The sequence below is a fragment of the Talpa occidentalis genome, unplaced genomic scaffold, assembly GCF_014898055.3.
Source record: "Talpa occidentalis isolate TD23 unplaced genomic scaffold, MPIMG_talOcc4v2.1 talOcc4.4, whole genome shotgun sequence".
NCBI classification, from domain to species: Eukaryota; Metazoa; Chordata; class Mammalia; order Eulipotyphla; family Talpidae; genus Talpa; species Talpa occidentalis.
This window is the reverse complement of record NW_023604295.1, coordinates 97,032,918-97,059,708: the sequence shown is the minus strand read 5'-3', so window position 1 is coordinate 97,059,708 and position 26,791 is coordinate 97,032,918. Positions and strand designations below refer to the sequence as shown.

Sequence of the window (26,791 nt, the reverse complement as noted above, 5' to 3'; positions counted from 1 at the left end):
ACCATGTGGTTAGCACCCTGGCTGGGGATAGTGGCTGCGGATAGCTTCATAGGTTGCTTAACCCCTTGTGCCACCAGGGAGGCCCCAGTCTCAGGATTTATATACATGTCATCCAGAAGATTTTCATAGAGGATTCATTTGTTCACTCATTCATTCATTCAACAAATATCCATTGTGTGTCCAAATGCTGTAACCCTTAAGCTTATACATAGAAGTCAAGAAAACCACTTAATTATATAGTCTACTGAGGAAGATAGCCATGCTTTTCTTGATTAGTTTCTAATATAACTTGAAGCTTAACAGAGCTTGTCCTCACTAAGAATCACGGTCAGAGGCTTTTATACCCTCAGATTAGCCCAACTACAAGATATTAGCATCAGTTTCTGTAAGAAACCAAAAAAGCTGTACCTTCCCAGGGACACATTCTCTGTCCCCTAGTCACAGCCAGGGTTTCTATACTCAAAGAGCTGAAGTGGGTCTCCAACTTAAAGGAAAATAGATACACACCTGTTGGGAATCAGATTAAATCATTAATCAAGGCTCAGCTAAGCGCTGCACACACTGACTCCTGGAAGATGACGGTGAGCAATGGGCTGTAGCATATTTCCTTGAGGTCACTTTAACTACTGTAGAGTATGCCCTCCTAGGAAGCAAGAAAATTATTATCTTTAGTGGTCTTGCCCAAGCTGGTCAGTAATTGGACATTCATGGCCCTGCCCCAGGAGCCTGGCTGACCATACATTTAAAGCCCAGCTTGTTTCATCTGGAGATCTAAGATTCTGATTCCAAAGCCTTGGAGGAATGCTTGCATCTAGGATTCCAAAGAGGGAAGGATAGACCCATTGTCAGATCACCAGGATGTGAGCTCCCGAGAGGAATTCAGAAAGTTCTCCTTGTCCATGCTAAAGATACACAGATAAAGAACAGGACCTGCAGCCACTGATGTCAGTTAGTTATGTGACTATCAGTCAGTATAGTGCAGTTCATATTGCAGTAACAAATGACCCCAAAGCAAATGAAGGCTTATTCGTCATTCCTGCCATAGTCCTTCTTGGGTTAACTGTGACTCTACTCCATGTTGGCTTCCATGGGGACCAGGTTAACAAACAGCTTCTACCTAGAACACTGTTGATCTCATGGCAGATGGAAAAGATACAGGGTGAACCATGCATTGGCTTAAATAGCTTCTGCCCTACTATGGCACATGTCACTTCCACTCACATTTCACTGGCCACAGCAAACCACACAGACAGGAGATATCAGTGGTTCAGAGAAGCATGTTTTTAGAACAGAAGGCCTTCCACTACCACATAGTCCTTGTCCAAGCGTGCCGTGCTGGTTTACCCTGAGAATCTCGACCACTTAACTGTTCCACCAACTGAAAACAAAAGACTTTCTAGGCCTCCCTTGTGGCGCAGGCAGTTGAGCACAGCACTGTGAAGCTGTCTGTAGCCTCTGCAGTGCACGTTTGATTCCAGGCTGGCCAGGGAGATACCCACATGTCATGGCAGACGTCTCCTCTCTCGCCCACTGCTCCCCTCAACAGTGTTTTCGGTCTGTCTGTCTGTTCTGCTCCTCACTCTGTCTCTGGTGAATCCTCTCACCCTCCCACACATCTGGCCTCTAGCCCAGTTCTTGTATGTATAAATAAATAAATCTTTTTTTAAAAAAAGACTTTTTATTGGTTCCTTCAAGGTAGGGCCCATTTCTGTCTAGTTAGGCGCTTCATTCTCATCACAGTGACTGGCATAACTGAGACATTATATAAACATTTATTGAAATAATATGGAGTTGGTATTGCCAATTATAAAAGTACTTTACAGAGTGAAGCCTGTGTCCTTGGTTACAATGGTTCCTTTTCACTGGGACCGTCCAACCTTCCCTTGGAGGTGGAAGAGGAGACATGACCTGAGGCTCCATGTCCATTACCATTACCACAGGCCCAGCTGGGAGTGCCAAGGACACTGCCCTCCCTCCAGCCATCCAAAGTAGAAAGCAACCTTCCAACTGAGAAGTCCACATGGTAACCACTGTCCCCATGCTTCCTTGGCTATCATGCCACAATGTGCTCTGCAATCTGTCCCATTCACCTGACCCCCCCTTTATCTACTTGCTGGCTCAAAGAGGCTTCCTTCCTCTGGTAGGGCTCAGAAACCTGGAATCAGGCCTCCCCTCCAGTTCTAAGCCTCATAAACTCAAGCAGCAACTGCTGTGCTCGGACTACTGTGAACCCTCAGCAGCCTGGTAGGTCCCAGAGACCTTCCAGGGGAGTCCCAAAGAGTGTCTTAAATACATCCTGGTGTGCACACAGTTCTGCACCAGCTTTGCAAGTCATGCATCCTGTTTACTCATCCCTTTCATGGGATCCCTTAAGGACAGGAGAGAGATGAACTTTGAGATAAAGTAAATCTCTCTCAGATTGTTGAAGTGCACTGAGAAATGAAATACAATCCATTAAGTTTGTGGAAGCCTGAAGCATCTGGTTAAATGCAGCTTGATGCTTTGGGGTGGGTGATATCTGTGGGTTAGGTAGGGTGGCCTGCCGCTTTCCTCACCAGAGAGACAGAGAACACCACACCGATGGCCTTGCCAGGGTGTCTGCTACCTTCAGCACACCTCTGTGGACAGCACTGAAATGGGAGTTAGGGTCCAGGAGGACTGAGCTCTATGGTAGAAAGAACCTTAGCTGGATGCTGGAGAGCTGGGCTTGCCTCTAGGTAGCTGTGTGCCTGTGTGATCTTGGTCGAGTTGTTTCCCCTTTCTGGTCCTGTTTCCATGTTGGTAAAATGTGCAGGTAGTTGCCAGATCTCCCTCTTGTTTCACTGAGTTGGTGCGGTGGAGATCATGGGCTTTGCGGCTGGAAAGTCCTGACAGTTCATCCATTCACTAGCTGGTTGTGAATCCTGGGCTCACTGAGCCTCCAGCATCTCATCTGTAAACTGGAATCATTATAACATTCATCACATTTACTGTTTAAGTACTTAATTCATGGTTGGCACTCACTCAGTGCCCAATAAAATATCCCTATGGAAATAATAATAAAAGACTATAACTGTGAAAAATAAAGTTGTGTGTGTGTGTGTATGTGTGCATGTATGATGTAGGCATAGAATATCCCTGATCAATGATGGTCATTGGCAAAATGTAAAACTAGTTTTGCCGGGCCTCCCCAGTGGCGCAGCGGTTGAGCGCTGGGTTGCGAAGCTGCCTGCAGCCTCTGTAGCGCTGGTTCGATCCCCGGCTGCTCCCTGGCCACCAGAGGAGGGTCCCACATGGCGCGCAGACCTCTCCTGCCGCCCTCTGCTCCCCTCAGCAGTGTACTTCGGTCCTTCTGCCTGCTCTGCTCCCCACTCTGGCTCTGGTGAATTCTCTCACCCTCCCGCGCTTCTGACTGTGCCCAGTGCTTGTATAAAACAAACAAACAAACAAATAAATAAATAAATCTTTTAAAAAAAAAAACTAGTTTTGCCTCCCAACCTCCTATTTAGATTCTCATTACCCCATACTCCTACTTGCTTTATCCCTTACCTCTATGCAAACCTGTTTTTGAGGGGGGAGGGGAGAAGTGAGGGTATTTGTAATCAGCTCCTTCACTGATCTAAAGCATTAGTTGCAGTGTGAATTTACAAGGGCATCTGCTGTGTAACAACAGCAAGTTCCTTAGCCTAAAAGGAACTTCAAATGGGTGAGTTTTGAGACTTGTCAAACACATACCAGTTCTACTGTGTAAAGGTCTGCCCACTCCATATGTTAGAATGCAACAGAGAAGTACTCAGGGGACCCCAAACTGTTAAGGGGTGCACACTCTAAAAGGGATCCAGACTTCCATGCACACAAAGGCAAAGGAAACAGACTCTTAGTGTGAAATATTTTAAACAGAATTAGTGTACATAGAAAAAGAATGGATTTCAAGTAACAACAGCCTCCAAAAATTACCCATCCCCTTATGGGCAAATGCCCAGTCAAATAGGTTTGGCCTAAAGTTGGGCCACTGAGAACCAAAAGTTTGCCACATGTCTAATAGACCTTCTGGCAGGGACCCACAAGAAAGGGACTAGGCAGGTCCCAGAGAGCTGGGACAGAAGATACTCAAATTCAAAATGGGGCCTCCCCGGTGGCACAGCGGGTGAAGCTGTCTGCAGCCTCTGTAGCGCGGGTGCGATTCCCAGCCGGCCAGGGAGAAATCCACATGGCGCGGCAGACCTCTCCTGTCTCACCCCTGCTCCCTTCAGCAGTGTCTTCAGTCCATCTGCCTGTTCTGTTCCCCTCTCTGTCTCTGGTGAATTTTCTCACCCTCCCACGCCTCTGTCTGTACCCCAGTTCTTGTATAAATAAAAAAAATTGAAAAAAAAAAAGCTGAATATTTACCCATGTTAGAATGAAAAATAAGTATTTTATTTTATTTATTTTTTTTAAGGATTTATTTATTTATTTATTTATACAAGCACTGGGTACAGTCAGAAGCGCGGGGGAGGGTGAGAGAATTCACCAGAGCCAGAGCGGCGAGCAGAGCAGGCAGAAGGGCCGAAGTACACTGCTGAGGGGAGCAGCGGGCGGCAGGAGAGGTCTGCTCGCCATGTGGGACCCTCCTCCGGTGGCCGGGGAGCAGCCGGGGATCGAACTGGTGCTGCAGAGGCCACGGGCAGCTTCGCAACCCAGGGCTCAACCGCTGCGCTACCGGGGAGGCCCAAAATAAGTATTTTAAAAATAGAAAAAAACTCAAAACGCATCATGTAATCCAACATGAGGTCAAGATAACAACTATCATTGTCTGCCTAGGATGAGGAACAGCCTTCCACATGTCTCTGGCCCACATATCTCTTCCATGTATCTTTCCAAGTGTCTCTCCTCCACATGTCTCCTTCTATGTGTCTCTTTCAGCACTACCAGGGTTCAAGCTAAAGCCAGGAAAGCAAGCACACATATGTTCAGTTATAAGTCAAGCAAGGCTGCTTATCTCCTCTCGTAGTTCCTGTAGGCCCCATTCAGATGTCAGGTTCATGCCATGCTGGGAGCTGTGATTCTTGGCACCTGAGATCTCTTCAATGTGGAGATGCTGGTGGAGTCTGTAAAAACATCAGGGGTTGGATCGTTGCTCTAATATTGACTTTTTTTGACTTTGGCAGCAACCAGGTTCTCTGCAACCTCCTAGGTTGTGTTAGCTGTACTGACTTAAACTAGAAGTCAGGAGCCCTGGCTGCTCAGACTCTGTCTCTCTGGTCATCTGAAATTTTAGGAACTGTCACACTCTCTGCATGTGCCCCAGTAGTCAGTTACCTGCACCCTGACCAAACCCTGTTGTCAGAGCCAATTTACTTCTGGGTCAGAGCAGATAATGCTGCCATGTTACATTATCCTGGGAGTATCCTGAGCTTGTTCCAAAAGACCACTTATTTCCCACTCCTGAACCACCCCGGATCTCTATCTGCTACCACCTTGATAGATTTCTTTGGAAAGTGATAGCCCTGAGGGCTTTGTTGGTCATTAAAACATTAGTAGGCATTAAGGTATCAGATAAGTAAAAGGGGTAGCAAACAAGACATAGGCATGGGATGAGAACAGGTAAGTACTGATGAGCATGGGACTTGGATGAGAGGCAAGACAGGCAGGTTTACCTGAGTCTTAGCATAGAAAGACTTCCGGAGGGAAGATGGCTAGAAGCACCTCATGGAGGATTGGGTGAGAAAAGAGTCTTTATCAATATTCATGGGGTACCTACTGTGTGCCAGGCACAGTACCAGGCAAAATCCTGTGGACAATAGTCAATGCTATCCACACTTCCCCTTGATACACATGAGCAGCAGAGTAATCATGAATTGGGAGGTGGGCATCTCCCACCCTCTCAGCAGTTCCTGGTAGCCTGCCCCAGCTTGCGCCTCTCCCAGTGCTAAAAACACTGTCTATCTCTAAGGACACACACTTTTCACTTAGCATCATTTTCAGCTGCAAAGCACAAGTCCTCCATTGCAGACTTGATGATCTGTTCTACCACTGAAGGTTTGGAACACTGGTTGGGTTGACCGTTTTCAAAGATGTGTATTAGTCTTCAATATTATCACTTCCTGAGGGATTTCCAAGGGTCATTTTAATGGTAGGAGATTTTTGTGGTGGTGGACCTTGGTGAGAAGAGGCTCTGATATATAGAATTCCAAAGTCCAGTGATCGCTAAGGCTCAGCAGGTAGTGCACTGTCCATTCAACCCGTCAGCATTTATGACTGGAAGGTCAGTGCTGTGCCCAGGATGACCCCCAGCCCAAGGCCTCCAGCACTGGGTACATCTTACACTCTTTTCCCTTGCAATGTCAGGGAGCCCAGACCGACTCCTGTCCCTAAGGAACTGAGTACTGATCCTGTGAGGGACGCAAGAAGAAGGGCAGCTCAGCTCCAGCACTCAGCTGCAGCAGTGTTAGTGGAGGCTCAAGACCCTCTATGGTCGTGGCATCCAGTCTTCTGCCCTTCAGCCAACCCCATTCACCTCAACTCCCACCTCCACAACACTGTCAGTGTGATTCTCCTAAGACAAATCTGCCTGTGACACTCCCACAGGTCCAGGTTAAGTCATATACCTCAGCTTGGAATCATAGTGGTAGCAGAATTATAATAGTAGTAATAATAATAAAGTTCTAGTTAACCTGGTGTGAGCACTCACAATGCAGTGAGCAGGCCGCTGCTGGTGCTGTGCTGACGCGGTCTCTCACCATACGCACTGGAGTGGGGAAGTTGCAGGAGGAGCTGGAAAGTCAGAAAAATGAAGTCCTCATGGTCACAAAGCTGGCAAGGCATTCTGTGTCAAATTCAAGTTTTGCGGACCTCAGAACCCATGTTCTCAATCACTGTACTATTCGTTGCAATAAACAAATTGTTGCAAAAATCCTTGATGTGTACAAAGTGACTCAGTCCTTTCCATGGGGCCAGGACCTATCATTTCCCCAGCCACAGCCCTGATAACATTGTGGTGCCGTTGTCTGTAGCCCCAGATCAAGGACCTTGCTGATCGATCTCAACTTCACCGGCACCTGGAGGGGCCATGGCCCGTAGTTGGTGTCTAATAAATGACTGACAGTTGACTGAATGAATAAATGCCTGAATGAATCCATCCATCCAAATCAAACCATGGCTTCTCTGGGGACCTTCCCTGTTCACAAAAGCCTCTAGGGTAATCTCATTTCTCTATATTCTTCAGGCACTTTTTCCTTATATAATAGTTAATTGCACCCTGTCTTATCACATGCAATAGTTTTATCTGTAAGTTTCTGATCCTCCCCAAGCAGACCATAAACAACTCAGGGCAAGGATGGCATTTTGCTCTTCCTTTCCTGAGTCACCTACTCAGGGTTAGGGACAGACTGCTGATATGGAGCTGGAAAGTCAGAAAAAGAAAGTGACTTATCACAGTCACAAAGCTAGCAACTCATGCTGCCCAGTGTCATATTCAAATTTTGCTGACTTCAGAATCCATGTTCTCAACCACTGTAATTCACAGTTCATCCATGAGGAATGACCGTCTGTCCTTTCTCTCCCCTGCAGGAGCCTCCTCTGGCATCATTGACCTCTTACCATCCCCGAGTGCTGCCACCAACTGGACTGCAGGACTGCTGGTGGACAGCAGTGAGATGATCTTCAGGTTCGACGGCAGGCAGGGTGCCAAGATCCCTGATGGAATTGTGCCCAAGAACCTGACAGACCAGTTCACCATCACCATGTGGATGAAACATGGCCCCAGTCCCGGCGTGAGAGCCGAGAAGGAAACCATACTGTGCAACTCAGATAAAACTGGTGAGTCTGCAGCCCAGCGCTCCAGGTGGCTGCCCATATGTCCCAGCCCGGTAGGCAGGGGCACAGTCACCAAGGAGAAAAGCAAGGGTTTGGGAAGGACCCTGGGAAAACATTCTCCTCTCTGGTTTTCTGGCTGCTGATTTCTTGGACTTGGGGTTCAGGTAAAGAAGTAGAAGCACAGACACAAAGATCAAAAAAATTGGGATTTGTGTTTTTCAAATTGAGTTCTTCAGAACCCCAAGTCACTTAGGGCTCCCTAGAAGTCACTTAGGGCTGCTACATGTAAAGGGCAACAGGAGACAAGGTTAGGGGGGCAGGGTTGGATCCTACTTCAAATAAAGAAGCTCCATCTTCACTATATTATTCATAGTTAGACTTTCAAAAGTTCATTTTAAATTAAAGGACCAGGGCCTCCCCGGTGGCGCAGCGGTTGAGCGCTGGGTTGCGAAGCTGCCCGCAGCCTCTGCAGTGCCGGTTCGATCCCCGGCTGCTCCCCGGCCACCGGAGGAGGGTCCCACATGGCACGCAGACCTCTCCTGCCACCCGCTGCTCCCCTCAGCAGTGTACTTCAGTCCTTCTGCCTGCTCTGTTCCCCGCTCTGGCTTTGTGAATTCTCTCACCCTCCTGCGCTTCTGACTGTACCCAGTGCTTGTATAAATAAATAAATAAATCTTTTTAAATTAATTAATTAATTAATTAATTAAAGGGCCAGATAATTTTAAATAGTAGTTTGAAAGTCACTGCTGCATGTAATAATGATTGCTAACATTTGCTAGCATTTTCAGCTGGTTGAATCTCTGCAAAGCAGTTCATGGCTTGGTAGTTAAAAATACTCCACCATTTACATTTACTGACTGTGTGACTTTGGGCAAGTTGGGCAACCTCTCTGTGCCTCACTTTCTTGTCTATAAAATGGGCACCATATGATGCCCATTTTTATGATGATTAAATGACTTAATGAATGCATGGTGCTTTAGAACAGTACCTGGCACATAGGAAGTGCAATCTGTGCAATTCTAGCAATTGCTGTACAAAATACCGTGCAGTAATAGTAATTACTATTCTAAATAGGCTCTCACATCTCTGCAAACAATTTTAGAAAAACATTATTATGTTTCCCATTTTAAGGATAAGGCAACATTCCTGAAAAGTTAAGTGACTTGTTCCAAATTACAAAGCCAGCAGATATCAGAAATGGTATGCAAGCTTGGATCCAGCACGCCCCACACTTATGCTCTTGCCACTATACCCCACAGGCATGCAACACACCTTCTGAGTCTTATGCAAATTTTACAACACTCTAAAATGATAATTTTACAATTTCCCATTTCAAATATTACTTTTGTCAAAATACCCAAAATAAATCATAACCACAGCAGGTATTGCAGAATAGAAGAATGACTAACAGCTCAGCCTCTGCTCTGAGACAATCAATATTCATCTCAGTTTTCCATTAAAGGTATGACCTTCACAGAGCTGTTCATCTCTCTAAGCCTTAGTTTCTCTATGTGTAAAAATGGGGGAATAATGTATGGAATCACTTAGCAGCACCAGATATAAAATTAGTGCTTGACTGGGTTCCTGGCACCATGCTGCGGTTTTTGCCTATGTAACCAGCTTACATACTAGGTGTTTCATTCTTTCCTACCACTGCCTTTAAACAATGCTCTGCCCTGGGCAGATCCCTTAATTTCCAAGTCTTACTGATGGCCTCATTTTCATGCATTTAAATGTACACTTAATTAATCTTTCATTTAAGCCAATGTCTCGTCCCCTGCCTGGACTGGTGCTGATCTGCAAAATGCAAAGGACACCTGGAGGTCAGGTTGGTAGGGTTAACCTGGGATTCAGAGGTTAAGATGGAAAGTGTAGGGCCTCCCTGGTGGCCCAAGGGGTTAAGTCTCAGCACTATGAAGCTATCAGCAGCCATTGCAGCATGAGTTTGATCCCTGGCCAGGGGGCTAACCCACACGGCACAGCAGACCTCTCCTGTCTTGCCCACTGCTCCCCTCTGCAGTGTATTTCAGTAGATCTGCCTGTTCTGCTCCCCACCCTGTCTCTGTTGAATCCTCTCACCAACCCCCTACCTCTGGCCCAGCTCTCATATGCATAAATAAATAAGTCTTTTTTTTTTTTTTTAAAGATTTATTTATTTATTTATTTATACAAGCACTAGGTACAGTCAGAAGCTTGGGAGGGTGAGAGAATTCACCAGAGCCAGAGCGGGGAGCAGAGCAGGCAGAAGGACCAAAGTACACTGCTGAGGGGAGCAGCGGGCAGCAGGAGAGGTCTGCGCGCCATGTGGGACCCTCCTCTGGTGGCCGTGGAGCAGCCGGGGATCGAACCGGCGCCGCAGAGGCCGCGGGCAGCCTTGCAACCCAGCGCTCAACCGCTGCGCCACATGGGAAGCCCTAAATAAATAAGTCTTAAAAAAAAAAAATCAATGCTTGACTAATTCACATGATGATATTATCACTATTTCTGGTTTTATTTCACATTAAACTACTAACAGGATCCATGCATATTTCAGTGATCTTACAATAGTGTTGATGTAGTTTCTGGATATAGAAACTAAAACAGAGAGAGTTGCCCAGCATTTCCTGTGATAAGTCTGTGTTGGAGCCAATGGCAGAGATTGGTATTTCTGGGATCTTCCTGATGGAAGGACCCCAGAGACTTGTGTGAGGTTTGGGACAGAGTTCAAGACTCAGCCCACTGTCCCAGGAATCACTCTGAGGCACAGTCTGGGCAATGTCTGCTGGGGCACGCACATTATCATCTCCAAACCAGCATCAATGAGACTGTCTCTGGGTTAGCTACCACACAAATCCTTGCTGAAATGTGTCAGCTGCCCCAGGGAAACAGATCAAACAGATATAAATGTTCCTGCTTACAGAGGAGGAAACTGGAATATGAAAGGTTGAACTATGGCCTAGAATAACACAGTGCATTACCAAGAGAAGCAGGATTGGACCCAGGTGCTCTGGCCCAGCATTCCAGGACCATGCTGTTGGGTCAGTGGTTTTCAATCATGCTACATAATACAATAACCTGGCACACTTGTAAAAATACATAGACCCTACCCCAGATCAATAAATCAAATCTTCTGAGGGATTCTTTTGAAATGTCGTGTCTGAAAACTCTGCATTAGTTGATGATGCTTCAGTTTCATCAGAGCTGTCCACCCAACAAGCATTTCAGCACCCTCAAATCTAAGAGACCTGGTGCCATTCAGCTTTGGTCTTAGTTTATTTTAATTTTTTTAAAGATTTTTTTTTTTTATTTCTGCATACAAGAGCTGGAGTGTAGGCCAGAGGTGCGGGGGTGGGAGTGTGAGAGGATTCACCTGAGACAGAGTGGGGAGCAGAACAGGCAGATCTACTGAAATACACTGCTGTGGGGTGCAGCGGGTGAGACAGGAGAGGTTTGCTGCACCATGTGGGTAGCTCCCGTGCAGGGGATCGAACTCGTGCTGCAGTGGCTGCTAATAGCTTCATAGTGCTGAGACTTAATCTCTTGTGCCACCAGGGAGGCCCTGGTCTTAGTTTAAAATAACACTTTAAAAATGAGTTCAACACTGACACAAAGAAATGGGGAATATTTTTCTGTAACTTAAAACAAAAGTCTAAAAATAACTCCTGACCTAAATTTTTAAAATATCAGGAATAAATTAAAGCTTGATTAGGGCTTTTATATATCAGAATTTTTTTCAAGTTATAAAAGTAATATATGTTTATAATGGAAAACACAGAAAAGTATAAAATCCTAACACTTGGAGATATTTTCTGATAACATTTGGTATACTTCATTACCAAGTGAAATCTTATTTTTATTTCACTGTATATGTCAAATATCTCTATAATTTTCAATCTGCTTTTTATAATACATGTGATACCATTATGTTCTCTTTCTTTTACATCACATTACATAAAGATCACTTCTGTATGTGATAAAATATTCCTTAACAATATGAATTGCATGACAGCCTAAAATTCCATCATGCAGTTTTGTTATACTTCATTTGACTGTCTCCCTTCTGTCAGACATTTAAATTGTATCATTTTAAATGAAAGTAAGACAATGCTGTAACAAGCATTCTTGTGTGTACTTTTGTGGACATTTCTGATTATTCTGTGACCAGAAGTTGAATTAGTGAGTCAAAGAATGTAAATGTTAGGAAGGTTCCTGATGCAAATAATCATTAATGCAGATTAAGCTAGTTTCTGTTTTATCCACTAAGTAAATTTACTAATGCTGAACCATTATGAAGTAATTTATAAATAGTTGGATAATAGCACTGAATACTCAGCAAAGGCTGGTGGCAATTTTAAAGAGGTAAAAAATCATTATCACCAACACCAACAACCAAAGTCTCAGTGGCTGACCTTTCATGGTGGTTTGACCTCCTGTTATTGTCCATCCATCCAGGTGGCACTGGGAAGTGAGACACTCTGCTCTGGCCAGACTTTTGGGACCCAGGGTCCTCCATCATTTGATGCTGCCATTTCAACTACAGAACAAGTCAGAATAGAGTGGAACACAGACACGTTTTATGCCTTGTTTCTATTCACATTCTATTGGCCAGAATTTGGTCACATGGTTCCACAAAACCAAAGGGGAATCTGTGAAAGAGCAAATGTGTGTCCAGGAGAAAGGAAACAGGATGAGCTAGACACACCTAAAGGAGACTGCACAGGCCACTGCCCCCTCCTACCCCACTTTGCTTGCCTTTACCTCTCCATTCCAGGTATGAGTGATGGTGCTCTTTCCTGCCTTTACTCAGATACTTTGCCCCTACACACATACACATACACACACATACACCTGTCCCTCCTGCCAGGATCCCCTCTTCCTGGCATTCAGTCCTTTTGTTATCTGAGTGTCAACTGAGAGCATTAAATGATAAGTTGCCACAGACATTGCTAGCCAGGTCCCTACGGGGCTTTCCAAGACAGGAGCCTCTTTAGCCCAGCAATCTCCACATGACAGAAGAAGCCTGGTAGCCCCTCTCTGTGGGGAAAGTGCAGAAGTGCTCGTATACATCCAGAGATGCCCAGAAAACCATTCAGAGGGAATGAGGTTTTCTGTCATACCGGAGGTAGGACTCTCACTCCCAGCGGCTTGTTAGCTGAGCTGCAAACTGTTAGACCAGCTCCAAGCTGATGTCAGAGCAAAGCCCAGGAGAGCTCTGCAAAGTTTCCCTCACATCCCTGGAAATTTGGGGTGTGTGCAAACTGGGCCCTGAATCTTGCCCAAGGGTCTGAAGGTAAGAGATTTGTGAGGGCAGCCAAAAGGGCTACATTCCATGGAGAGAAGATTATGGCCAGAGGAGTGGATATGATGGGGGGTGGGGGCGCCCCTAAACGAGAGCAGTCGCTGGGAGAGGAAACATACAAGGCGACCGGAAGGAAGATCAGGATCGCTCATATTGGGAATGAGGACGTGAGAGCCAACAAAGACAGGCTTGGAGCTGACACAAATGCCCCAGTCATGTGTCTGCTGGCAGATTCTGTGCATACTATAGGTAGTAAATGTGTAGTAAATGTAGTAAAGAAATGTTAGTTCTCTGAGTATTGGTCAAAGGGTAGATCCTTCCTTCGCAATGGGTGTTTCCTTGAGATTATGGAATATCATAACTAAAGTCCATGACATGAAATTTCCTATGCAGGAAAAAAGTTTTTTATCAGAGAAACATTCTCTCCATTGTCAATGTATGGGAAAAGTCATAAAACCATGTCTAATTCTGGAAAATCAATCTATACCCTCCTTGCAAGAACTAAAGGTGAAGCAGAAGCAGCTCCCTTTACTGCACACAAGTTAGATAGAGAGAAGAGACTTGCTCTATGACTACTGTTAAGTCTGATGACATCAAATTAAAGCCCAAAATCTCTAGAGCAAGAGCTATGTTAAATGAGCCCAGAGTGGTGGATGTGATTGTCGGAAAGCCCCCAACCCTCCCAGAAGCATGGTACCCCAAACAAAGACTTGGTTAACCTAAATAATTTTTATCCTGCTTCTGATGCAGTATCTGAATATAAATTAGGTCAGTATTCAAAGCCTAATTAAAGCAGAAGTTTTGTTGTGTCAATGATTGTTCCTCTTCCATTTCAGTGAGATCCCTCATGTGTGTTTTAGAACGTTCATCAAAACCGATTTGGAAAGAGAAAACTGGCATGCTCCATTCTTTTGTCCTTTGAGGTGTGCTAAGTGATGTTGTTGGCTGACTTCTCATGAGAGATTGACACAGATTGTCTCACCCCCAAAATCCACTTTCTGCATTTCAGAAATGAACCGGCATCACTATGCTCTATATGTGCACAACTGCCGCCTTGTATTCCTTTTGCGGAAGGACTTCGACCAGGCTGACACCTTCCGCCCCGCCGAGTTCCACTGGAAGCTGGACCAGGTAGGTGCTGGCTTGGCTTCTGGCAAGACCCTCTCTTCTTTCGCGGGGTGCTGGTCGTCCACCAGTAATGATGGCAGTGGGTGGGCACCTCAAGGCTAGGGGCACTTGGTGACTTTTGGAAAAAACAGCTCAGGGAGCCACTTAGAGTCCAGATGAGCAATGCCAACGGGAAGCGCAGTCGGAAGGGGGGAGAGCAGAACGTCTCGCTTGGAACCCAAGTGTGGCAGCGGAGCTGCTGACGCATGTTTTGTCCTTGTGTTCCACGCTGAGCTCCTAGGCGTAGGAGCTCTGACCCCCGGGCGTAGTTTCTGATCTTTGTTAGCACATCTTTATATCATAAGTGCTCATGTCTACTCTTTGATGTCTTCTATCTCCTTTGAGTGATGGTGCAACCTTGCTTTTGGTGACACAGATTGAACAGGGACCTGAGGACTTTTAAAGTCGACAGTGACACAGTGCACCGCGAACAATCATGTTCTTTTCTGAAGTGGGAAAAAAAACTGTGACTCACCTCAGAGCTGCATGACTTGTCATCACAAGGGCCACTGTGTCCCACTTGTCAATGGCAAATGAAGTGTCTCCTTAGAATCAAAAGATTTGAAGTGGCGGTTTCCCAAGGCCGTGGGGATGGGGGAGGGTGTCCCTTCTCGGGATGGTTGGTGCCACAGAGGAAGTGGCTGTGCAGCAAGCCTAGATGGTTTTCAATCTCTAGAGGAGGATGTAATTTTTTTTAAGATTTACTTATTTATGCATACAAGAACTGGGGTACAGGCCAGAGATGCAAGGCATGAGAGGATTCACCAGAAACAGAGTAGGGAACAGAATAGGCAGATTGACTGAAATATAATGCTGAGGGGAGCAGCGGGCAAGTCAGGAGAGGTCTGCTGCACCATGTGTGTTTCTCCCTGGCCAACCAGGGATCGAACTTATGCTGCAGAGGCTGCGGATTGCTTCATAGTGCAGTGCTTAACCCCTTGCACCACCAGGGAGGCCCAGGATGTAATGTTTTTATAAAAAGGGTTTAAGATAATCAAGAGGGAGTGTGTCAACAGGCAGGGAGGGGCCTTGCAGAAATGGGTGCTGGTTGATACAGCTGGTGAAAGGATGCTGAGTCCCTCCATGGCTTTACCCTCTGGGGCCTCAGCATCATTTTTTGCTTTCTTTCTGCCCCCACCCCATCCCGAGTGTTCTGGGGACTTCAGTCTTCTTCTTCCCTGCCTCCCAAGCCCAGTGTGTGTGCCACCTGCCTTCCCTCATCTAGGGCTATTCCTCATTCTTTCTTCCTTTCTCTTTATACTGCCTCCACCCTACTCTCTTTACCACTGAAGCCCCCAGGTCCCAGTGGTGCTGATGTCAGAGGTTACCAGAAGCTCTCCAGGTGGAACCCATTCACATGAGTCTTCACGTGAGTGGTGGCTGTCCTCTTCATCTACACAGAGGCGGGGCACACGCTCTTTAAAAAAGTCTTTACTGCAAATGGCATGAGTTTATCTTTTTTGGTTGCTGAGTAATATTCCATTGTGTATATATGCCACATCTTCTTAATCCAGGCATCTATTTTTGGGCATTTGGGTTGTTTGTGGCAACGTGGCTGGAGCTGGAAGGGATCATGCTCAGTGAAATAAGCCAGAAAGAAAAGGAACAATACCGGATGGTCTCATCATAACAGGAATTTAGAAAACATAAATAAGGGATCGGGAAAAAGACTAATTATAATAAAATCAAAATCAGTAGGCAACTATAAACCACAGACACACTACATGGTGGGGTGGGGGGGAAGGGAGTAGGATCAAAACAAGGGTGGTGGGAATTTTACAGGAACTATAACCAAGATGAAAATGCATACATTGTACAAAAATTAAAAATTATGTAAAAAACATAAAATAAAAAATAATTAAATAAAAAAGAGTCTTTACCTCAGGGACTTTCTTCATTGTGGAACTTCAGACTACAAGTCAAGGGTGTCAAATTGATAGGGAAGATGTTTGAAACATCTGCCTAGTCTAGTCCCATAAATCTCACCCTGCTGGGTCCCAGGCGTGTGCAAATGTGGCTTCACACTCAGTATATGCTCCTCCGAATTAGGAATTCTGGGTCTTGAAGATATTATGAGATGTTGGCATTGATTCATTTCCCAGCAACCGCTCAGCAACCGCTCACCTTCTAAAGTGCCATATGGTTTATATGGGATGTTTTTAGATATGTAATATGAATTGAGGTGAATTAAAATAAACTCCATATTGTGAGAGGTTTTAATAAGAACATTGCTATACTGGCCAGGATAATTATAGGTGCCCTGCAGCATTTTCTATGATGGGATTGAGAAACACTGATATAGGCAAATAAAGTCGCAGGGATTGAAATTAAAAATAGGACGGAATTCTGGTTCTAAAGATAAAGATATCTTGAATCTAGCTATTTCAAAATTGGTCCCTAAAGTGGTGAATTTAAGGAGGTGCTGAGAGGCACTAAACACCTACAAACTACTCTGATCTCATACCATATGTATGTGACTTTTGTGACTTTGCTAATTTAAATTTTAAAATGTTTTGTTTTTAAATTAAAAAAATAATTTAGATCTCAGAATTATCACTGAAATGTAGAATGTTTATAGTCTCGAAGAAATCTCTTAAAATTGTCATATCTTCATTTTGCACAAGCTCTGTCTTCTTCCTTGTCTTTGTCAGCTCAGGCTGCAGCCACATGCCATAAATTGGACAACTTAAACCAGAGACATTTATTTCTCAGAGTTCTGGGGTACTGAGGGGCTGGGCAGTCCAAGATCAGGTGCCTGCCAATTTCATTTCCTGGTGAGGGCCCATTCCCAGCTTGTTGACAGCCACCTTCTCATGTGTCCTCACATGGTTGTAAGAAAGTTGTGGTGCCTTTTGCTCTTATAAGGCCCAAGTCCTCAAGGATTAGGGCCCCACCCTTCTGACCTCGTTTAACCTTCATGCTCTCATAAAGGCCCTTTAAATACAGTCACATAGATGATTAAGAGTGTCAACAAGAACTCATTTTTGGAGATGGTGGAGATGGTGGATTCTGAGAGTGGAGTCCTTGGGTTAACACTGGGGAAATTCTCACCAGAGCTCTCCTTTCAGCAGCACTAATGAGTTTCCCAAGCGAGTTTCTCCATGACACAGAGACATTAGTTATGTCCGAAAAGGCAGGTTTATAGGGGCAGGTTTGCTACTAGAGAGGCCTGCATGGTCACAGGCAGGCAGGCTTGGGAGGAGAGCTGACTCTGCTGAGAGAGATCAGTGAAGAGAAGCCCCAGCATAGTACAGGTCACTGGCAAGCAGGAAGGCTGTGCCCTGCGGAGAGACAGAGAGTTGGCTGTGAGGACCTCCTGCATAGGCACAGGCAGGCAGAAGGACTGCTGCCTTGTGCCAGTGCAGAAATTGCACTGATATAGTCTTCTATTCTTGGGGGGGGAGGGACTCATTCTTTTGTGGGATTATTAACTGCTGTTTAATTAATTATTTCTATGGTTGGCACCTAGGGATTCTTTCTCTATTTGCTTGGACTACTTCAATTGGGAAGTACTGGTGATTATTTTACAATGGCCCCAATATCCCCACCTCCAGTCTGTGCCTCTGGATTCTTTGCTTTTCTAACTTGTTTCACGAGTATGTTAATTATTTTTACTCCTATCTCCAGCTCTAGCCTTGTGATGCCTCCTTTCCAACTTTTCTATTCTTATCCTCCATCAAGCATGTCAATTGGGAGAGGGAGAAAGGACACACACCATTTCATAGCTTTTTGGGTTTTTTTTTAAAGATTTATTTATACAAGAACCGAGGTACAGGCTAGATGTGCGAGAGGGCGAGAGAATTCATCAGAGACAGAGCAGGGAACAGAACAAGCAGACTGACGAAATACACTGCTGAGGGGAGCAGCGGGCAAATCAGGAGAGGCCTGCTGCGCCATGTGGGACCCTTGCCAGCCGGCCGGCCGGCCGGGATCAAACCGACACTACAGAGGCTGCGGACAGCTTCACAGTGCGGGGCTCAACTGCCTGCAACACCAGGGGACGCCCCATAGCGTTCTTCTACTAAAGAAAATAGCACTGAAAATTTTACAGGCTGCCTATTGGTAATCAGAAGTCCTGGTTGCCCTCCCTCTGAAAGTGGGTAGATATAAAAAACCTTAATCATACTTATGCTAACAATTCAGTGGTATATATAGACCAGGGCTTATCTTTCTCTCCCCTTATTCTGTTCCCTGCATAGACAGAACATTACCAGAAGAAACTTCGGATGTAAATCACTTGATGCCCACAATGTGTATACCTAATAAAGGCCTCTCCTCCATGAAGCCATCTGAGTCATCCCTGGGTAGCAGGATCCTCCTCTGCTCTCCAGACTCCATGGAGAACTCTATCCTAATATTGTAGCTCACTAGTTACCTCTTTAGCATGCCTTTCTGCTCACTTCAGCTAATTTCCTGGAAGGCAACACTGTGCCTTACCCTTCCATATTACTTTGTGTTCAGTGCAAATTATGGTCCCCAGGGCATGATTGGTGCTTGCAGGTCAATGAGTGGTTGTTGAGCTCAAAAGAAGTGAATGGTGAAGTGAGGGAGGGGGGGAGGGAAGGAGAGAACAATCCGAAGATCTTTTAAAACCACCTAATGATTATCTTTTGATCCATTTTGTGAATCATCTTAAAATTCTGAAACTGCCCTCTGGAAGTTTCCCTGAGAACAACACACAGCAGACAGCTTACAAGATTCTGCAACATGTGTGGGGGCAACAGATAGGGTTGTCTGTGGGGGAGTCTGTGGGAGATATTCCAGGGCCACCTGACCTGGGCCTGGGGTTAAGAACCTGGAACCCCTGGAGGGGACATCACCAAAGACGATGTGAATAACTCAGTGATGTGGAGCCAGGGAGCCACACAAGGACAGAAAGGGGAGCAGGAGGTCCTCTTCAAGCATCTGTAAGCTTTCATGGTGGCCAGACATAGGGAGGAGCAGAAGACACAGACAGTGATAAGTGTTAGGACCCAAGTTGGGAGCAACAAGTGGGAATTAAATCCCAAGACGCTTTTTATATCATGTATTAAGTTGGTACTTTATCCACAAAAGAATGGGTCATAATGGAAGTATTTTGTTGTTCAAAAGAATGCTGAGAATTTTAGGGATGAAGAAATGCTGAAGAATGTCACTGTGGCATTTGTGAAATGAATCACATTTAAACAAATATAACTTCAGGTCAAGTCATGGGGCGGGGGGAGAGGGGCTGAGGGAGGGCACTGGCAGAAGCTGTGTTAGAAACAGGCTCTTCCTCCAGCCACCCCTAGGCTGGGACGTAGCACTTGATAGAAGGCCTTTGCCAGGGTGGCCAGGTGGCTAGGTAAATCCCTTACCAGGCAGCTCCAGACCATGGCTCTGACAGTCCAGCGCCACTCACTAAAGCGATCATAATGATGAAGAGAATGTCATTTTAATAGGATTTTTACTTATGATGTGCTAATGCAAATCCCTGGAGCCTGCAGTTAGTCATGTGCAAACCCAGACAAGAGCAGAGGAGACTGCCCAGCTGCCAGCTCAGACAGGAACGGTTTATTAATTTGCAGCCCCACCTGACTTTAATATTATTTGGATATGGTTTACTCAATGTCGCGAATTCTAATGATTTTCCTTTCGGAACTGCTGGTGCTCGGAGGGAAAACTGCTGATGTTTTACAGCATGTTCCACTTATTGGGAGACATAGCTTAAGAGACAGTCTTACTTGACCAGCAACAGGACAGGTGTCCCTGGCTCATAGGAGGAAAAACAAGGCATCTCTGAATAATTGCAATGAGCCCAAGATGCAGTGAGATTGTTCTGTGGGCTCCGGACAAGAGGGGGAGAGAAAAACACTACCGTACCCTGGTTGGGGGGAGGGGAGGTGGGAGTGGGGACAACCCTGTCTAGCTTATGGACACTGCAGGTCATTCTTTTAGAAATTCCAAACTCTAATTAAGGGCATTAAGAGGCAACACAAATGGGTGAAGATGCCTGGGTAAATGTGGGCCCTATTGCAGCTTCAGCCACCACGCAGCTCCAGGCCACACAGGAATCAGGTCCAGTGCTACAAAGCCAACTGTTCAGAAGTTGGAAATCAGGTTTTTAATGTAAAATCTTCTAATTTTTTTTTGTAAGATGTATTTATTTATGCATACAAGAACTGGAGTACAGGCCAGAGGTGTGGGGGTGAGAGGATTCACCAGAGACAGAGTGGGGAGCTGAACAGGCAGACTGACTGAAATACACTGCTGAGGGGAGCAGCGGGCGAGACAGGAGAGGTCTGCTGCGCTATGTGGGTAGCTCCCTGGCTGGCGGGGGATCGAACTCGTGCTGCAGTGGCTGCGGATAGTGCTGTATCTTATCCCCTGGCATCACCAGGGAGGCCCCCTTCTAGTTTTCAATATTGTCTTATTTAAAAACGTGTATCATCACATCAAACAGAAATGTTCTGCAGGACCCTTTATCATCGGGTCACCTGTTTGAGAGTACTGATTTAAAAAAAAAAAAAAAAAAAAGACCAAACCCACACAGTTACTTCAATACAGGGAAAACACACCATAACAAGTCTGTTTGAGAAGTTTGGGTATTCCTAAATGCGGACCCCTTGTCCTTTATAAGCACTTCCCATTAGCATCCTAGTTCTGCCCCACCATAAAGAATGCCAGACTCCAGGGCCTCCCCGGTGGCGCAGTGGTTGAGCGCTGGGTTGCGAAGTAACCTGCAGCCTCTGCAGCGCCGGTTTGATCCCCAGCTGCTCCCCGGCTGCTCCCCGGCCACTGGAGGAGGGTCCCACATGGCGCGCAGACCTCTCCTGCCACCCGCTGCTCCCCTCAGCAGTGTACTTCGGTGGTTCTGCCTGCTCTGCTCCCCGCTCTGGCTCTGGTGAATTCTCTCACCCTCCCGCGCTTCTGACTGTACCCAGTGCTTGTATAAATAAATAAATAAATAAATCTTAAAAAAAAAAAAAAAAAAGAATGCCAGATTCCAGCGGTGGGCAGAGTGGGAGTGGTATCTGGTCCTCAGCAGCCCCTCATCATGCCCAGAAGGAGGGGCTGGTGTGAAGGGGTCAGGGTTCCCCTGATCCAGGCCTCTGGCATTGCTGGTGGTCTTTCTCCCTCCCACATGAAGGAGAGGGCCTCACAGCCCCACATTCCCCAGAACAAATGCTTTTGAGCCAAATGTTCCAATTTATCTTGGGCCAAAGCCCTTGCCTGTCAAGTCCAATCTGTTTTTGTAGGATTGTAAAGCTCCTAGAAGTTACCAGTGAATAAATCCTTTATTCTGGGTGAGAAGAATGTTAGAATGATGCAGTCAGTTTACTTGCATCTGCTCTTTCAGCCACACTGGAGTTAAATGGGTTAGTTCAATCATTATTATAGCCAAGTGTCAAGGAGTTAATTGGAAAATGGTCAGTCCAGTCCAGACCAGTCATCTTAATGAGCAAAATCATTGAGCTTTGTCAGCACTCTAATTCTACTGTTAAAGACTAACTCATGGGTCCATCAGCCATGCTTCCTCTCAGGGAGAACTGCCACTCTGCCCAGGGCCCTGCCCTGTCCACTGTCCTTTAGGGACACCTTCTCCCCCTGATGAACACCCTCCCTAAACAGAGGGAGAAAGGTATCCACAATCTCTTTTCTCATTTAGGCAGAATCTCAAATGACTTTTCTCAGATGCCAACTGAGCAGTTCTGAATGGATAGCCTTGGTCAGGGAGTCACAAAGATGGCAGCTCTCATGGCTTTGTTCCTCTGTGTAATACATAAAGCCCTTGATGACTCACACCACCACCACCACCCCTTGTCTCAGAGTCCTTCACTCTGCTTCTTTCCATCTCCAAGAATTCTATGCATTTTGGGAGAGGCGACCCTCATGGTATTAGCAGAGAAGAGGCCTCAGATCCACACTGGATTCCCTTAGTCCTCTGGAGTCAGGATGCTGGTGGAAAGGATGTCCTGAACAAACTCTACAAATAAGTTTTATGGACCCCACCCCCACCCCAGACCAGAGATTGAAGGCACCAAGGACTACAAATCCCTAATGTCATCACCACCGAAGGGAGGATTGATGGGAACTGAGGGTGGAGTTCACCAACCAGCTTTGGTACATCACCAGACATGTGGGCCTTGGGGGGCCCTTGACTTTTTGCAGGCTTTCAGCATGCAAAAACTCAGCAGAACTGGTAGGATGCATTCATCAATTTATCTTTTTTTTCTCCCTGAGTTTTTCCCTTCTTCATTTTCCCCTTTTTGTAAATAAACCCTTTATTAACCTTTTTGTGTGTGTCTGCACTTGAGTCTCATTATAAGTCCCTTTTTAGTGTGCAGCTGAGGACCCACAGTCAAGCAACCCATTTCACATCGGGGTTGCCTTGTAACAAAGACTGTGCAGTGACTAAATTTTCTGCCCCTGGAAGGGTAACTTCTGACATACTTTCCATTCTGGTAGCCTCACAGGGGGCAGCACTGGAAGTGGCGCAGGAAGAGAGAATACTCAAAGTCCAAGTGAGAGAGGCCTAGAGGGGCTTACACCTAAGAACATGAAGCCCTGATCTATGGGCAGTCTCTTATTTGTTTATTTATGCATACAAGAACTGGGGTACAGGCCAGAGGTATGGGGGGGCAGTGAGAGGATTCACCAGAGACAGACTGGGGAACAGAACAGGCAGATTGACTGAAATACACTGCTGAGGGGAACAGCAGGTGAGTCAGGAGAGGTCTGCTGCGCCATGTGGGTAGCTCCCTGGCCAGGGATTGAACTCGTGCTGCAAAGGCTGCGGATAGCTTCATAGTGCTGTGCTTAACTCCTTGCACTGCCAGGGAGGCCCCCTCATATTTATTTAGAACCAGGCTCAGAGAAGATGGACAAGTACACGGAGGAATGTACATGCGTGGGGATGCATCATCGGCTGGTATAAGCTAGGGTGAAGTGACCAGGGCTATTGTCTGGGGGGGGCTCCATAATCCTGCTAATCAAAGTATACCACCTCTAAAAATCCCTATTCTTACCTAACTTTCTGCTAATCTTTACAAGTGAGGTAACTCTAGCTGATCTTGCTAATCTGGCCATGTCTGCCTGCTGTTTTCAGCTGATACTGGTTTCCCAGCATGTTCCTCATACTGTTACAGGGGAGGGAGAGGAGAGGGGGAACCCCAGAATTCCCGAACCTGCCCGCTATAAATAGTTTCTGCCATCCACCGCATTAAGACAAAACATACTCTAGTGCGTAAGACCTTCACTGGAAAGAAATTTTAATACAATTAGTGTGCAATACAGAAAAGGAGAGGAATATAATTTTGAAATCAAGCACCCAAAGTTACCCATCCCCTTGTGAGTAAATATCCAGCCAAACAGGGTTGGCCCAAACAAAACAGGGCTACTGAGGCCAAAAAGCCTGCCACAAGTCTAAGGCATCTTCTGCTGGGGACCCTTAGGAAGGGGGAAAAAGGGGCTCAGCACATCTACGACAGAAGGCACAAAATCAAGATAAAGGCTGCCAGTGTTCACCTCCCCACGTGTCTCTCAACCACATCTGTTTCAGCCAGTCCAAGGCCAAGAAGCAAGTGCTGTTTCTTCACATGTCTCTCTGCTTCTCATGCCTCCTCCAGGTCTCCTTCTGGCTCTCCATCCTGCTTTCTCCTTCTCTGACTCCTCTTGTCTCTGCTCAGCTCCCCTTCCTTAGGTGGTGCAGGGACTCTGGAACCCCCCTCCCCTTTTCTAGGGGACCTCCCTGTTACAATACCAGGACTTTTGCCCAGGTGAGAGGCCCCCTGCCTGACTACATTTTGACTTGACAAACAGGAACCCTGGGCACCAAGACAATGGGCTGAGGATCCCATATCTTCCCCTTTCTTGTTATTCAAGCTCGATACCTAGATAGGAGTCTGATTGAGAGGCAGGTAATGGCTGGTATTGGGAGAGTTGTAGGAAGGTCAGCATAGCCTCGGCACAAAGAGTTCTCTGGAACAAGTAGCACAGGGCTTTTAGAACTAGGAGAAAAAGTAACATAATAAACCTATACCAAACCAAATCCAGATTCTAACATTGAGACCTGAGAACCAGTTTTGTGGCTTCAGTCAATAGAAAATGTCATATAAATGCACCAATGTGGCATTTTGTATTTCATATAATTGTGCCAATTGTTGCTGTAGCTTGTTTCTGAGGTCCATGACATCACATCCAAGGTTATTATGAAACACACCCATGATGTTGCCTTTGAACCTCTTCCCAGGAGAGGATTGTATTAAAGGAATGAGTTATGCACATAGAACAGTATTCTGCAGCACAACTGAGTTTGCTGAGTCGAGAGCACTTGTTGATGTTCACCAAGCCAGGATACAGGGCATCAAGTTTTGATCATTTTTTTTGATCAGTAATGGTTTTGATACTGAATGATGGACTCAGTTTCCTCAGCCAATAGGAAACAGAGTTTGAGGAAAAGGAAAGTAGTTTAATATGTTGACAAACTGAGGAGGGCAGCAGACTCGTATCTGAAAGACCACTGTCCTGCTCTTTGTCAGAGAGCAGGGATATTTATACAAAGGAGTAAAGAAAAGGGGAGATAGGCAAGGGTCTGCAAAGGGGATATAGAAAGTGTTGCATCAGCAACACCACACTGATAAATGGGAGTCGTGGAGCAGGCTACTCAATGCAGGATGCTGTCGAAAGAGCAAGAGCCTGGCCTTTTTATTCTTAGAATAATCATACAGCATCAGTTGTGTGGGGAAAGTGAACAAAGAGAGAAGGGAGGCGTGAAACTAGAAAATGTGCTATGTCATCTATAGATTCAGGGGTCCTGAGTCTGCTCCTCAGGCACATCTCATCTGTTTGATAATTTGGTATTGTGATTGAAATCAAGCCCTAGACCCCCAGACATGGCATTCCATCCTTATCAAGTCATTCCACTGATCAGCTTTTGTCCACACATACACACCACACACACACACACACCCCATGTTCCCAGTCATACCGCATGATGCATACTCTTTCCAGAGTGATCAGCTTTCTGCTCTTGATTGATTTGAAAGGCACCTTGTTGGGTTGGACTTCTATAACTGATTGACCCAGCAGCTCTGGCCTTGTACAGGAATGCAGAACCATAGCTAAAAAAGAAATGGTGACTGGACAGGCCACTTAGGATTAGCAGACCCACAGGAAAGGTCAGCATGTCCTTCTGATGCAAGCATATGGAGATTTCGGGTGGGGGCCAGCTGGCTTTGTTAACACCTGCTGCTGCGTAACTTCCTTATTATCTTCTTAGGGCTGTCCTTCCTTTTCCTTAGAATGTAAGAAACCAAACTTGTTAAATACAAGAGACAGGGATGCCTGTCTGGTGGGGCAGGAAGAGAGACCTGTCCTGTTTCATTGCATCAATCCCCACTATCAGTTATGATCTTACATTTCTATGGGAGAAAGAGGTGCTGTTTCCTCTGACCACTTCCTGCTGAATGGAGTCGTCATGGCCTAGGGGGAGGAGGGGCAAGTGGGGGGGGATTCTTATGGAAGAACCTGCACTTACTGATGCCACAGCTCCTAGCATGATGTTAAGGCAGTGTGGCAGCGATAAGGTATACAACATATCAGAGTCGGGCCTCCCTGGTGGCGCAAGGGGTTAAGACACAACCTGTGATGCAAACTGCAGCCACTGCAGCATGAGTTCAATCCCTGGCCAGGGAGCAACCCACATGGCACAGCAGACCTCTCCTGACTCACCTGCTGTTCTCCTCAGCAGTGTATTTCAGTCAATCTGCCTGTTCCATTTCTCCCTTCCTCAAGATGATGACATTTAGGATAGTCCTAACTGAAGTGGACCAAAGATAAATGTAATAAGTTACTGAAACATAATATTTCTCTACCTCATCCCAATTCTGTAAAATAGTAAACTAAATCTAATTTTAAATCATTTTACCCCTATTTGCATAAACTCATAGGGCAGAATAACCAAGTGGAATGCTTTGGTTTTGTTGAAAATTCCATAGGGCTTAGAGTGAGCTTTCAACATCCAGTCCATGCAGGCTTCAGAATTACCAAACTTCCCCTGAGATTTCCTCTTTTCAAGGTTCCCAGGGCTTTTTCCAGGTGTTGTATTTGTAACACCACATTGATAAATGGGAGTCATGGAGCAGGCTGCACAATACAGGATGCTGCTGAGCAAGCAAGATCCTGTCCTTTTTATTGGTAGAATAATCATACAGCAATTATGTGGGGTAGGAGGACAAGGAGAAAAAGATGGGTGAAACTAAAGAATGTGTTTTTGTCATCTAGGGCTTGGAGGGGTGCGGGCAGGCCAAGGATGGGACATGAGTCTGCTGACCAGATAATTCTTATCTCTTGAACAATAAAGTGTTGTAATCGAAACCATATGCCAGACTCCAGGTCATGGTTCCAATCTTATCAACAAGACATTCCAATGATCAGCTTCTGGAGTCCCTTGTCATACGTTGGTCTTCTATCCCCAGGCGTTCCCGGTCATACCTCCTGATGTATGAGTCGGGAGTAAGTTTATGCATCCGTCCTCAGCTCCCCGGGCATTCCTGGTCATACCTCTTGATGCATAGCCTACCCAGAGTGATCAAGCTTTTTGCTCTTGATTGA

General features: G+C 45.8%; 1 protein-coding gene across 3 annotated transcripts in view; it reads left to right on the top strand.

Annotated features, from left to right (window-relative positions):
• CLSTN2 (calsyntenin 2) overlaps positions 1 to 26,791 on the top strand; it is a 635,260-nt gene that overhangs the window by 505,627 nt on the left and 102,842 nt on the right. For all 3 annotated transcript variants that reach the window (XM_054700777.1, XM_054700776.1, XM_054700778.1), the window contains 2 exons: positions 7,528 to 7,776; positions 14,061 to 14,182. In XM_054700777.1, coding sequence (XP_054556752.1) covers positions 7,528 to 7,776; positions 14,061 to 14,182 — 371 coding nt within the window. The remainder of the gene's footprint in view (positions 1 to 7,527; positions 7,777 to 14,060; positions 14,183 to 26,791) is intronic.